At 40.0% G+C, this 13,921-nt stretch overlaps 1 protein-coding gene across 1 annotated transcript in view; it reads left to right on the forward strand.

Annotated features, from left to right (window-relative positions):
• Positions 1–13,921, forward strand: part of LOC125234625 (dnaJ homolog subfamily C member 13) — a 56,258-nt gene that overhangs the window by 25,172 nt on the left and 17,165 nt on the right. Inside the window, exons 14-28 of the mRNA XM_048140950.1 lie at positions 514–690; positions 2,345–2,542; positions 3,571–3,779; positions 4,212–4,371; positions 4,838–4,938; positions 5,212–5,386; positions 5,977–6,179; positions 6,574–6,694; positions 7,074–7,238; positions 8,129–8,280; positions 9,586–9,787; positions 10,089–10,274; positions 11,905–12,040; positions 12,736–12,926; positions 13,237–13,428. Of these exons, the coding sequence (XP_047996907.1) occupies positions 514–690; positions 2,345–2,542; positions 3,571–3,779; positions 4,212–4,371; positions 4,838–4,938; positions 5,212–5,386; positions 5,977–6,179; positions 6,574–6,694; positions 7,074–7,238; positions 8,129–8,280; positions 9,586–9,787; positions 10,089–10,274; positions 11,905–12,040; positions 12,736–12,926; positions 13,237–13,428 (2,568 nt within the window). The remainder of the gene's footprint in view (positions 1–513; positions 691–2,344; positions 2,543–3,570; positions 3,780–4,211; positions 4,372–4,837; positions 4,939–5,211; positions 5,387–5,976; positions 6,180–6,573; positions 6,695–7,073; positions 7,239–8,128; positions 8,281–9,585; positions 9,788–10,088; positions 10,275–11,904; positions 12,041–12,735; positions 12,927–13,236; positions 13,429–13,921) is intronic.

Consider the following 13,921-nt stretch of genomic DNA (forward strand, 5'->3'; position numbering starts at 1 on the left):
TTTCAAGATTTCCATAAGGTTTTGATAACAGTGATATTAGCTTTAATCTAACTTTTACCTTTTGAAGGAAATAATTTTAGCCATACACACACGTCCCAGGAGGAATTTAAATAGTTATTTCTTTTACAAGGAGGCAAAGTAGTTGTTTAACCGCGCGTGCCAATATTGACCCGAGGAAGCGAAAGATTCCAAAATTGAACCGCGAGCGTAGCGAGTGGTTCAAAAAGTGGAATCTTGAGCGTTGCGAGGGTATCGAGGCACTCCTACATAATCCATCCATTTATTCAATATTTATGATTCAAAATCATCATTTATAGGTAAAATCTAGCAGCTAGATTAAAACATCGAGTTGAAATTAGTATAAAATTACTTTACCCCCTTGTGGATAAAATGCAATTTTGCTACCTGTTTTCGAATAGCAAAGAAAGCCTTTACCAGTTGGTGTGGTGAAAAGTATGTTAATTAAGAACGTCCTTTTTGTTTTAATTTTAAGAGTGTATCCTTTTTCCTTAGCCGTCCGGACTTCTAGCCTTCCTCGAATCGACAGAGGCGCCACCTGCCGCGGCGTTAGAAGCGGACAGAATAAACGAACGAGACAACTTGGAGCTAGCACAAGCGTCGGTCAAGCCGCGCGCGGCGCACTGGGAGGCTCTCGAGCGGCAGGTCAAATACGTCGAAAAACATTTAGAGGTACAGTATAAATATTGGCTGTGTGGATATTCTATGCTACAGTGGCGCCACCACAGAACTTTATTTATATAGAAGAAACAAGTTCATCTATTTGTATAGGGGCCGAGCGTGTCAAATTTTGTACTGAAGTTGTTTCTTGCCTGTAATTTTAAATATGTCTCAGGGTCTTGATTGTTCATAATTTTTGTGTTGTTGCAATTGAATATCACGTAACGAGGCATTTTTTATGTTTTGATTGACTTCAACTTACAAAAATTGACGCCCGAAAGCTGCAAGCTGCGATTAAAGACGGACAACTCAGTGGATTTCACTGAGTTCATTTGACACGCTAAGTAGATACGTTTGCTTGATCTATGGTATATATGACATCTGTGGGCGCCACTTTTCGTATTAGACCGTAGCAGACCGAATCTATGAGACAAAAAATATTGAAACAGTATATGAGTATTGAGTATAGTACAGTGGGGCAAATCCCGACTGGGGGGGCATTGTAACTGATCCATTTTTTCCATTATTACACCATTAAGTTGAGTTCCACATGTATTCACTAAACACGCGTGCCGTATATCCACACACTCTGAGTCTCCACTGGTTGGGCGCTCTAATTAATAATGCAAACATTGTCACAGATGAAAAAAAAATGGATCAGTTCCATTTGTTCCCCAGTCAAAATTGTCCCGCTGTACCTTACTTTATTTTTTTAAGTCAAATTATATCAACTTATCATCCAAGTAGTAAAAAAAAACATATTTGAAATGAAAAGAGAATTGTATAGACTATAAGGATATTACTTTTTTTTTAATAAATAACGATGCATTTATTGTTCTTAGCCGCCTGTCCATGTAAGACAGTGCATGTTTTGTGTGTTTATCTCATTTGTTATATACTTTGGTCTTTGGGAGTGTTATACGTAGATCTACATGTACATATCTATGTGCGGGCAAATTTTTGTGAACTAAGTACGTCTCAATAGGTATTTATATTTAACTCCTTTTAGGAATCCTAAGATAATTTGAGTTTTTTTTTTGAGAACTTGTAAGTGAATTTTTTTTAAAATTATAAATGGGCTTACTCTTGGCCACAGACTACTCAAAGACAAAGTGGCCTACGATGGAGTGAGCTCGCCCAGAAGATGCCTGTTCACCCTAGATTTGAAGGTTGCCAGGGTTGGATGTTTTTGTATGGTCACATAAATAGTACTAATATTCTTTGAATGTTAAATATACCTATCATTATTATAAATGCTCCTGGTTTTTGTTTATTTACCTTCTAGTAACATCTAGTTAGATGACACATTTTTTTTATCAGCATGTTGATTATAAGAACGTTTGTGTCTATTATATCTTTTATATTCTTTCTTCGTTATTTTGTAAGATTAACCAATATAATAGAATAGAATTCGTTTATTTAACGTCACAACATAGTACACACAAAAAGAAGGCATGCAAACAAAACATACAAAAGAAAAAAAGAAGAAATAAAATAAACATACAGATTCAATCAATATTAAAAAACACACACAATAGCCATTAAAAAAAATATGTCAGCAGAAAATGCGCACAATCTAAAATGCCTACAAATTTTAAGCTTCCCATCATTTCCACCAACTTCCCTAACAAAAGAACAAAAATTCAACCCAACTATTATCTTTTAGCACTACGCGCAACTAGCCCTGCAGCACTGGGCGGCCCGCGCCGGCGGCCCCGCGCGCGCACAACGCGACGCCACACGAGACCGCCCCGTCGTGCTGCGGAGACGGAGGGAGCGACTCAAGTCCACCGCCAACTGGCCGCTCTTCTACTACCAGTTCCATCGCGACCACGCGCTGCCCAACCTCATATGGAACCACACGGTAATTACACCGGTAGCGATCTTTGGGAGCGTCTTCTTTAGACGACGAGAGACTCCAGTCTACTAACTATTGTCCCGGAGCTGTAAGAACCTCTTTTTGACACATGACAGCGTCCACGAAACGTAAACTCGCGCAACCTAATGACATTTTAAATAAAATCCTGTAATAATATTTAAAAAAAATCAAGTACTCAAAAACAATATTTCGCTTACTTTAAACAATCTAACACATGTTGCATTTTTGCGGATCTTCGTTAGTGTGTATTTTACGATATTAATTTATCATGCAGGATTTACTTATTATGTCATTTATCATTCATTTTTATTTTTAAACTAGTGCTGCGGCACAGTCTGTCATTTCGATTCAAATGACATTTCAGTAAGTTAATAGAAATCGTATATTTGTTTAAGCGCCTCCTTGTACATAGTGCCTAATTGATTCAACCAATTCGAAATTAATCCTTAGATTTGGCAAACGATATGTCTTAGCCACATCGCAACATACTTCAAAACAAATGTGTCAAAAATGTGAACTTACAAATCCGGGATAATAGCCCTCCAGAACTGACGCCACATGCGATCGCCCGTCGTCCTCAGCGTAGCCGAATGCACAAAACGCTCACGATAATATCTGTTTCGTAGCTATCTCAATTGCTCTTGCGTATTGGCGCGACAGAGCCAGATTGAATTTCTGTTTCGACGACGATTTCCATTCGGCTACGCCGGCTGGAGACGTCGCGAACAGACATGCTCGCAGTACCGTCGATACTTTGATTATATGTATATCATATTACATAATTCACACCGTAAATCCCGGTAAAGGGAAAAGTTTACACAGTGATAACAATTTTGACAGGTAATCCGTGCTCTTATTGGCAAAAGTTGGTTAGTAGCGTAAATAAAAGCAAAGGAACTTGATCTTGATATTGCTACAAAGTTATTACAAAATATTGTAATTGGTTGTTAATTCTAAGCGATTTCTTAGTACTTAAAAAATAAGAATCTTAATTTAGGGTTATTTTATCGCAGACTCGCGAAGAACTCCGGAACGCCCTGGAAAACGAGCTACGAGCGTTCACATCAGACCGAGAAGTGTGTGGCGACACCCTAACCTCATGGAATCACGCTGAATTAGAAGTGCACTACCAGTGTCTGCAGAACGAAGTCAAAATTGGCGACTACTACCTCAGGATATTACTAGAACAGAGAGACAATGATGACAGTCCTATAAGAAAATCGTAAGTTTTATTTATAACTCTTTCCTACAGGAGTTTTCTAAAGAAGGAGCTACAAGTTGTTTTGTTAGGTACTCCTGAAGTGGACGATAGTTTTTTTTTTTGTATTTTGAAGAAACGCAGATTTATAAGTCCACCAATGTCTACACAGCGAAGTCAACATGTACGGTTACTGTATATAATTTAGCAATTGATTTTTAAGATTAAAGTTTCAACTGCGCGTCTTCATCCATCGTAAAGTGGTTAAGGAAGACGTATCATGAAACCTTGTTAACGTCAGCTGCTGCTCTTTCCGTCATTGTTTTTAGGAGTTTCTTGAAATTAATACTTTCGTGATATTGGGATCTTTCAGCGCTTCTCACCGACATAATTCATTATATTACGTAGGTAATAAAACTTATCCATATAATCGCTAATAGAAAATTTTCCTTTCAGCTACGAATTCTTCAACGACCTATACCACCGGTTTCTCTCAACGCCGAAGGTCGAGATGAAATGCATGTGTCTCCAAGCTATGAGCATAGTCTACGGGCGCTATTACGAAGACATCGGTCCTTTTGCTGACACCAAATATATTGTACAGATGTTGGATAGGGTAAGCAAAATTTTGAATATATTTGAACTTATGCTTGAACTTTTTAAATTGAATATGTTGAGTACATTGTAAAAGATGTTGCAAAAATAGATTTTTTATATGGCAGTAGCGTCCACACAGGTTGCTCGGCCGAGCAAAACGTCTACACTGAAAATTTTGTAGTGTGTGCTACACCCCACCTCTCTAGTGACATAGCCTAAATTTATAAACATGTACACGTATGTTTTTTTAGACATAACAGATCTATGCTCCGAGCCTGTTGTTTATATTAACATCCCACATTACATGGCGACCTTGCCAGTACGGGGTTTGCGCTGCACTGGCGGCATATTGAGCACATTGCCTTGCGACATGTGTGGACGCAGCTAATGATTCGGTCCTATCAACTATGTACTAAAATTGTAGAATTTTCCTGTAAATTTTGAAAAATCTTTTTTTTTGGTATATGTAATGATTGCCTTTTCAGACATGTGATAGAATGGAAAGAGATAGACTGGTTCAATTCTTATCAAAATTGATATTACATAGAAGAAACGTTAGTGAGATATTAGAATGGAATGGTATAAGGTAAGACATTTTATATTTGAACAAAGAAAATGTTGTAATGACAAAAACAAGTTAATTAGCACTAGAAAGTTATTTTTTACTGGGTCTTTTTGGAAGTTTTATTAGAACTAAAATACAAATTAGTGTGTGATAATGATAACTAACTGCATTTCAGATCTGTATTTTGACGATTCTAATACGCTTTATCTAAGATAACGTAATAACGAAAAACCATGTCGCCTTACAACATTTATCTGTAAATCTGTATGTATATTGGAAAATCTTCTGTTGCAGAATATTAGTAGACCTAATGACATTAGCGCATTTACACACAACTCGCGCGACAGTACCCGCCCAAAGTAATGTCATAGAGGGGCCGGCAAGAACTGAAGGTGGCGACCGAGAGTGGTATTACAATATAGAGCAGGGAGGCAAGGTTGAGAGGAAAGGACCTATTAGTTTTCAACAGGTAACCAAAAATTATTTAATTTCACACATTCATTGCCAACTTTTGAATTAACACTGTCATTGCCATTGCATCTATTGAATGTTTATTTATTTATTTATTCTTTATTGCACATAAAAAAATAAGTACAAATGGTGGACATAATGCCTTAAGGCATTCTCTACCAGTCAACCACTGGGTTAAAAAGAAACATTTGGTACGTGCAGGCATCGTGACAGGAAACAATAATCAGATATCACTTTCTATTCTACTATTTACAAATTAAAACTATTATCATTAAATACTATAATGAGGGGATGAACTTACACATATACTCTATAAGATATACTTACATAAACAGCTACTTATATACATAATACCTACCTACACTACTATACCTAATGTTCTTATTAATTGCTGCAAGAATAGATAATGTTAGTTTGACTGAGGGTTACTTGATTGTATAGATGACACGAACAAACAGCACAACGTAAATATGCCGTGGGACATTTATAATTTGTATTTTTTATACCTTTTCTGGTAAGAATAAATTGTACAATCTTGTAATTTTATGATGTAACTACTTATCACTAATATTTGTGTCCCGTTCACAGCTCAAAGAACTGTACAAGAGCGGAGAAATCAACAACAAGACAAAATGCTGGGCGCATAGCATGGAAGGCTGGCGTTGCATCGGCGCAGTACCTCAACTCAAATGGACTTTGGCAGCGCGAGGCACTGCAGTTTTAGACGAGAGTGCGTTAGCTTCTACTGTGTTGGATCTCTTAATAGCTGCTGCGCAGTATTATCCCAGCAGGTACGTAGTTGTACCTGATTTGTATTTTAATGTGGAATAGTGATATGATATGAGATGTTGTCAAAAGGTTGTAATTCTGATGTATGCGGTGACAGTTCAGTTTAATATAAAGGAAATAGTTCTAATGAAGTTCCGCAGCATGGCGCGTAGTCGAGCATTTCTTTTTTTTTTGCTATTTTTTTATTTTGATTTTTTAGGGAATTTAAGGTCAATTGTAGTGTCAGAATCACGAGTACTTTCAATCTCACTGGGAGACAAAAAGTGTCCCAGAATTTTCATACATTTTTGTTACTTTTCTCAAAAATATCACATTTCATAAAAGTGGCGAAAAAAAAAGAAATGCTCAGTCATATATTTCTAGTCAGGCTTTACCTCAGTTTCCTATGTTTTGCAGAGACGAGGAGGACGCTGTTATACGGCCTCTGCCGAAGGTGAAGAGAATGCTATCAGAACCGGCTTGCCTGGCGCACGTCGTTCAACTACTGCTCACCTTCGATCCTGTGCTTGTTGAAAAAGTAAGTGTTCCATCACGGTTTTATCATGGTTATAATTCTGGCAGGGTCGCCATGTGTTATGAAAAAAATGAGACATAATTAGACAATGTGTATGATGACATTGATGGCTAAAGGCTGAAATTTTATGCAATAACCACGTAATTTAATTATAATAGCAAGGATGCATTATGACTTACTTTGTAAAGAACATTGGTTTAAAGTTGTAGTTAAGTAGTGTTTATTTATGCGGATTTCTATTTTTGAAGTATCTGTGTGCTGGCAGTGCTAAACATTCTAATAATAATCAACAACATTTCGTGTTGTCTCTTCTTTTAGACATGTTTATTTACGTCATTTGTTGTAACTAGTCACACTGAAGTTTTCTCCAACTTTTTTGTAGGTGGCAACTCTGCTATACGAAGTGATGCAGGACAACCCTGAAATCTCCAAACTGTACCTGACAGGCGTGTTCTACTTCATGCTGTTATACACGGGTTCGAACCTGCTACCCATCGCCAGGTTCCTGCGACTCACGCATATGAAACAGGCGTTCAGAGCCGATCAGGTAAGCTAGGGTAAACTCGCCTCATTCGGTGACACGCCTAATTCGGTGATACAAGCTTTGAAGCCCTATTCCGAAAGACGATTTTTGGTTGTTTCACCGAATTAGGCGTATCACCGAATGAGGCGAGTTTACCCTACCTTCAGTAACTAGAGACAATACCTTCAATAACAAGACAATTATCAACTTTTAGTTTGGTAATCGACCGAATGATCTATCTTCTTATTCTTTTTTAATATTCGTTCGTTCTTGGTTTTGGCCGTGCCTCATATTCTAACAGTTTCAAAAAGGCAATGTGTAATTGTGTCGCTTAACTTCAAACTTGCGTAAATCCATTCTGCTATGAGGTTGATTATCTTTCACATCATAATATATTTTTATATAATCAACCTTAAAACAGAATGGATTTACCCAAGTTTGAAGTTAAGCGACACAATTACAATTAATTACAATTTGAAGTTAGGCTACGCAATTGTTTATCAGTCACCTGCTAAGGTCAAACATCATATCATCCTCCTTGCGTTATCCCGGCATTTGCCACGGCTCATGGGAGCCTGGGGTCCGCTTTGACAACTATTCCCAAGATTTGGGGTAGGCACTAGTTTTACGAAAGCGACTGCCATCTGACCTTCCAACCCGAAGGGTAACTAGGCCTTATTGGAATCAGTCCGGTTTCCTCACGATGTTTTCCTTCACCGAAAAGCGACTGGCAAATATCAAATGACATTTCGCACATAAGTTCCGAAAAACTCATTGGTACGAGCCGGGGTTCGAACCCGCAACGTCCGGTTCGAAAGTGGCATGCACTTGCCGCTAGGCCACCAGCGCTTTTTTAAGGTCAAACATCATAGTTACCAATAATCTTGGAGTTATAAATAATTGCTCTGTTGCAGACTACTTCGGATATAATGCAGCGGTCGATCCTCGGTCAGCTGCTGCCAGAAGCGATGGTGTGTTACCTGGAGAACCACGGCGCTGAGAAGTTCGCGCAGATCTTCCTTGGGGAGTGGGACACGCCTGAAGCTATATGGAACTCGGAGATGAGGTAAGGTACTATTTATAGGGTATATAATATACTTGCAATTATGATCGTTGCAGGCTCGCAAGGGCCCGAAAATCACCGGCGATCCTAGGCGTAAAATTATATAACTTTCTGCCTGACAATATAAAACAAGAAAAAAGCGATAAAAAGTTTGACCGAAGTCTTAAATCAATGTTAACCGACTTAGCTTGCTACAGCATCGACGAATTTGTTGAACTGTGCACTAATCGTTCTTACTTTATGTAATTTTTTCTACTCCCGAACTGTTATTCGTTATTTACAGGGTCGTGCATAGATCTTTAAAACCCTACATAAAAGTCTATTCCCCAAAGCCAGCGTTTGCCGGCTTTCCGCGCATGCGCGCTGTATCGAAAAAACTGAAAACGCATTGTTTGGCTCTGTAACCATGGCAACGCATTGTTATAACGATACTGCGCGAGTGCGCGGGAAGGCTTTGGGCAGCTGAGCTGACAGTGCAAACCTTTGCGTCAAAATACAAGAAACAGTGTGAATTTCACGAAAGTTATTCAAGAAAACTATTAAAAACTAAGTGCATGGTCGTAGAAAAAGTATTGTATGCGACGGTGTTTAACTGAGTCAAAAAACACTCGTGGCGTCTTAATAACAATTTTCGGCTTCGCCTCAAATTGTTACCCACGCCACTCGTCTTTTTTGACCTCCTTTAAACGCCTGTTGCATAAAATACTATAAATAATCTAATATAATTGACATTAATGTTGACTTAGACTACGCTGTACCACTATTTATTTGTTTAAATATGTAGGTATGTAACCTTGAATTTATAAAAATGAATTGTAACTTTTTTGACGTGTAAAACATTGACTTTTATCAATAAATGTCTTGTATCTTGTATCTTGATCTAATAGTAGTGCTTTATAAGAAAGGCGAGCTTTTTTTACGTGTAAATATACAAAAATCTTTGCATATTGATTATAGAACTAGCGTATTTTTCGCTAAATGTCAGAAATTTAAACAATCCTGGTCATGGCACCAAATTGTAACAGCTTTCATTTAGAAATAATAATCTTTTGTCAAACTAAACTAATCTTTATTATAGAAGTAACTTTATATCTTTAATACAGTTAGTTCTAGAGTCAGACTAAGCTAAGTTAGCAACTATTTAGATAGCCTCTCCAGTGCAAAGGTTAAGTAATAAATGTAATAAATCAAAATTGCTGTCAACTTAACTTTGTATGACTGTACAATTCGATGCTTAGACTGACCCTAGACCGTTACTTTTTGAGAAAATAAACAAAATGTCGTTTCTTAACGTTTTTTTGTTCACAGACGAATGTTAATAATGAAAGTGTCAGCACACATAGGCGAGTTCACGCCGCGCCTGCACGCACACATCGCCGCGCGCTATCCATACCTCGCTATACCGGCCGTGTGCTACCCACAACTACAACATGAGCTGTTCTGCAATATGTTCTACCTGCGACATCTGTGTGACAACCATAGGTTCCCTGACTGGCCGATACCTGAGCCGGTGAGTCTTGTTTTATACCTGAGGCCTATTACTCGAAGATACAATTTAAAAGTGGTAGTCACAATGTATATGACAAGTTGGAAAGAGACCCGCTTGTAACTTGTAACTTTCAGTCTTGAGAAATGGGCTCCTGCTGTAAGCCACTTAAATTACAACATGAAATCGGTAATATGATCAACATAACTGCGACATCTATATGACATGGTCTTGTTATCATGACATAATATTGCATTTTGCTTAATTGTTCGTGTCTGTCGTTATCGTTGAAAGAAATATCGCACAATATTATTTCTGTCATTAGGTTCAACTTCTGAAAGACGTCTTAGAAGCATGGCGGCGCGAAGTGGAAAAGAAGCCACCTTCAATGACTGCGAGCGAAGCGTATGCAGCCCTAGGTTTGACGGGACAACACGACGAAGCGGCCGTACGCAAGGCGTACTATAGACTGGCGCAGCAGTACCATCCGGATAAGAACCCAGAAGGGCGGGTGAGTGGCTTTAGAATCTTCTAGAAACTATATCGGCGAGCGAAGCGTATGCAGCCCTGGGTTTGAACTGGACAGCACGATGAAACGGTCGTACGGAAAGCGTACTATAGACTGGCGCAGCAGTACCATCCGGATAAGAACCCTGAAGGCCGGGTGAGTGGCTTTAGAATCTTCTAGAAACTATATCGGCGAGCGAAGCGTATGCAGCCCTGGGTTTGAACTGGACAGCACGATGAAACGGACGTACGGAAAGCGTACTATAGACTGGCGCAGCAGTACCATCCGGATAAGAACCCTGAAGGCCGGGTGAGTGGCTTTAGAATCTTCTAGAAACTATATCGGCGAGCGAAGCGTATGCAGCCCTGGGTTTGAACTGGACAGCACGATGAAACGGTCGTACGGAAAGCGTACTATAGACTGGCGCAGCAGTACCATCCGGATAAGAACCCTGAAGGCCGGGTAAGTGGCTTTAGAATCTTCTAGAACCTATATCGGCGAGCGAAGCGTATGCAGCCCTGGGTTTGAACTGGACAGCACGATGAAACGGTCGTGCGGAAAGCGTACTATAGACTGGCGCAGCAGTACCATCCGGATAAGAACCCAGAAGGGCGGGTGAGTGGCTTTAGAATCTTCTAGAACCTATAAAGGCGAGCGAAGCGTATGCAGCCCTGGGTTTGAACTGGACAGCACGATGAAACGGTCGTGCGGAAAGCGTACTATAGACTGGCGCAGCAGTACCATCCGGATAAGAACCCTGAAGGGCGGGTGAGTGGCTTTAGAATCTTCTAGAACCTATATCGGCGAGCGAAGCGTATGCAGCCCTGGGTTTGAACTGGACAGCACGATGAAACGGTCGTACGGAAAGCGTACTATAGACTGGCGCAGCAGTACCATCCGGATAAGAACCCAGAAGGGCGGGTGAGTGGCTTTAGAATCTTCTAGAACCTATATCGGCGAGCGAAGCGTATGCAGCCCTGGGTTTGAACTGGACAGCACGATGAAACGGTCGTGCGGAAAGCGTACTATAGACTGGCGCAGCAGTACCATCCGGATAAGAACCCTGAAGGGCGGGTGAGTGGCTTAAGAATCTTCTAGAAACCTGTTACGGTGAGTGAGGCGTATGCGGCTTAATTAAGGTCTTACTGGGCAACATGATGTAGCAGCCGTACGTAGAGCGTACTGTAGACTGGCGTCCGACGATCCGGATAAAAATCTGGAGGGCCGGGTAAGTTTGGTTATTTCATCTAACAACACTGACTGTCCAAAAAAGTTGACTTATCATAGAATTCATCGAACTGCGGCCGTATCTTGGTTGTGTTTTTGTCACTTGTCATATCATGCGTCACTTTCGCACTTACATAATGGTTAGAACGTGACAGACATGCTGAAAAGTGATAGACAGTATGAACATAGTGGCCCTGCTGATCATTTCAATATTTTGCTGTTATAGACAAAACTGAACTCGACTCGAATTAACACCCCAAACCCTAATCTTAAAATTTTAATAGAAAACGTATAAAGCATTATTTACAAGGCAGCTCCAGCGATACAATCAATTTGCACTTTTAAGGCTCTAGCCTATCGGTGTTTGATGATCAAACGGTTAGTTATATTGTATATCGTCTTTCAGGACCGCTTCGAGGCAGTGAACCAAGCTTACGAGTTCCTATGCAGCCGCAACGTGTGGACGGGCGACGGACCCAACGCGAACAACATCGTGCTCATATTGCGCACGCAGACTATACTGTTCCAGCGGTATTCTGACGGTGAGATTAAATTCGGCTGAGTTCGATCATAACTTATTGCTTTGATAGAAATAAATCATAAAAACTTTTTTACAAAAAAATATTACCGACTTCAAAAAGAACAATCATCATCATGAGGTTCACGGATCCCATCCATACGCCGTTCATGGATCCCATCATCAGAACAGCTCCAGATTAATATGGGACCACCTTGGAGGTAGCTCCTTTCAAACATAAAAAGAATTATTGAAATCGAACCACGGGTCTTGGAGTAATCAGGTAACATACATAAAATGAACCCGAATATCTTCCCTTCTTCTTTATTTTCAGTAAAGAAGTCGGTTAAAAAAACAATATCACGCTTAAATAACGCTTCCGACAATATACTTCAGATATATGGCATCCATACTATTCGGACTTTAAAACTATAACAAATGAGCTGTTTCTGAACCAGTGAACAATTGAGCATCGTCCTATGTCGTGAGACAGCACGCTAATATGTGTTTGTGAGCAACAACAAAATTATGTCTTCGGTTAACGCGATAGTAACTCATGAAATAAAGTATAGAAACGGATTATATGGTGTACAATACCCCGATGTTTCGAACTCTTGAACGTATGCACAAAATCCTGGTCACGGCACCAAATTGTAACTGTTCTTTCAAAAGATTGAACAATATTTTACAACATATCTCATTGTCTTATGTTGTTTTTAGTACTGGCACCATACAAATACGCCGGCTACCCTCAACTGCTTCGAACAGCGCGTCTCGAAGCCGAAGCAGAGCAACTGTTTGCCGAGAAAGATTCTTCTGGCTTATTGCCTGCGGCGTGCGAATTGGCTCATGCCACCGTCAAGTGTTCCGCTCTCAATGCTGAGGAACTGCGCAGAGAAGGAGGCCTGCAGGTAAGAGAGAGATACAAGATATCGCAACATCCCATATTTCCTTAACTGCAATTAATATTTCTAACTACTACTAATACAAACTGATATTATTATTAATATTTATGCGAATCGGAAGTAATTTAGTACACGTCAAAATGTACCTAATTGTAAAATTGTAATGGCTTTTAATTATTTTATATTGTATTTTAATTTAATTATTGTTTTTGTATTTTTACACTTTTATACACTGTTGCCACTTTATTTTACTTTGATGTTTGTTTTTTGTCATTTATATGGGTCTTTTGCTTGAAATTTTTTTTTTCGCCGTCAGGTCCTACACGAAGCCCTAACCCGCTGCGTGCCTGTCCTCTCCACATCGACGAAGCCGGGCGACGTGGCAGCCGCGGTGTGCGCGCACGCTGCCCGCTGCTTCGCCGTCGCGGCGCAGTTCCCCGCGTGTCGCGACCTGTGCGCCACGCTGCCGGCGCTCAGCGGTGACGTCGTCCCGCTGCTGAGGAGACCGGTAACACATTACTGTTCACATTAGCGGCCACACTACACACAATACATATAGTTTATAGTGACGGAGATGTCGCTAGCGTGTCGCGACCTGTCGCCACGCTGCCGGCGCTCAGCGGCGACGTGGTCCCGCTGCTGAGGAGACCGGTAACACACTACACTGTCGCATTAGCGGCCACATTACACACAATACATATTGCTTCCGGGCCTCAGTAGTCCAGAAAGTTGACAGTTATTTTTATTTTTCTACTGAAATTCCAACAGTTATTCTATAAAAAAGTCTTTATTGTATATTAAGCATAAGTACCTTTTAGGTGTAGAATGCCACTAGTACATAGTATGTGTTACTTTAGCACAGTTACTGATCTAAATCTAAATATACTCGAAGCACATGCATAGGGGTAATATGTAACTTTTCCTCTCACTAGCTCGGAAACACGTGTTTTGTCCTATTGCATTTTATCCACTAGTGGGTAAAGTAATTTGACCTTGAATAA

This window comes from Leguminivora glycinivorella, chromosome 16 (assembly GCF_023078275.1).
Source record: "Leguminivora glycinivorella isolate SPB_JAAS2020 chromosome 16, LegGlyc_1.1, whole genome shotgun sequence".
NCBI classification, from domain to species: Eukaryota; Metazoa; Arthropoda; class Insecta; order Lepidoptera; family Tortricidae; genus Leguminivora; species Leguminivora glycinivorella.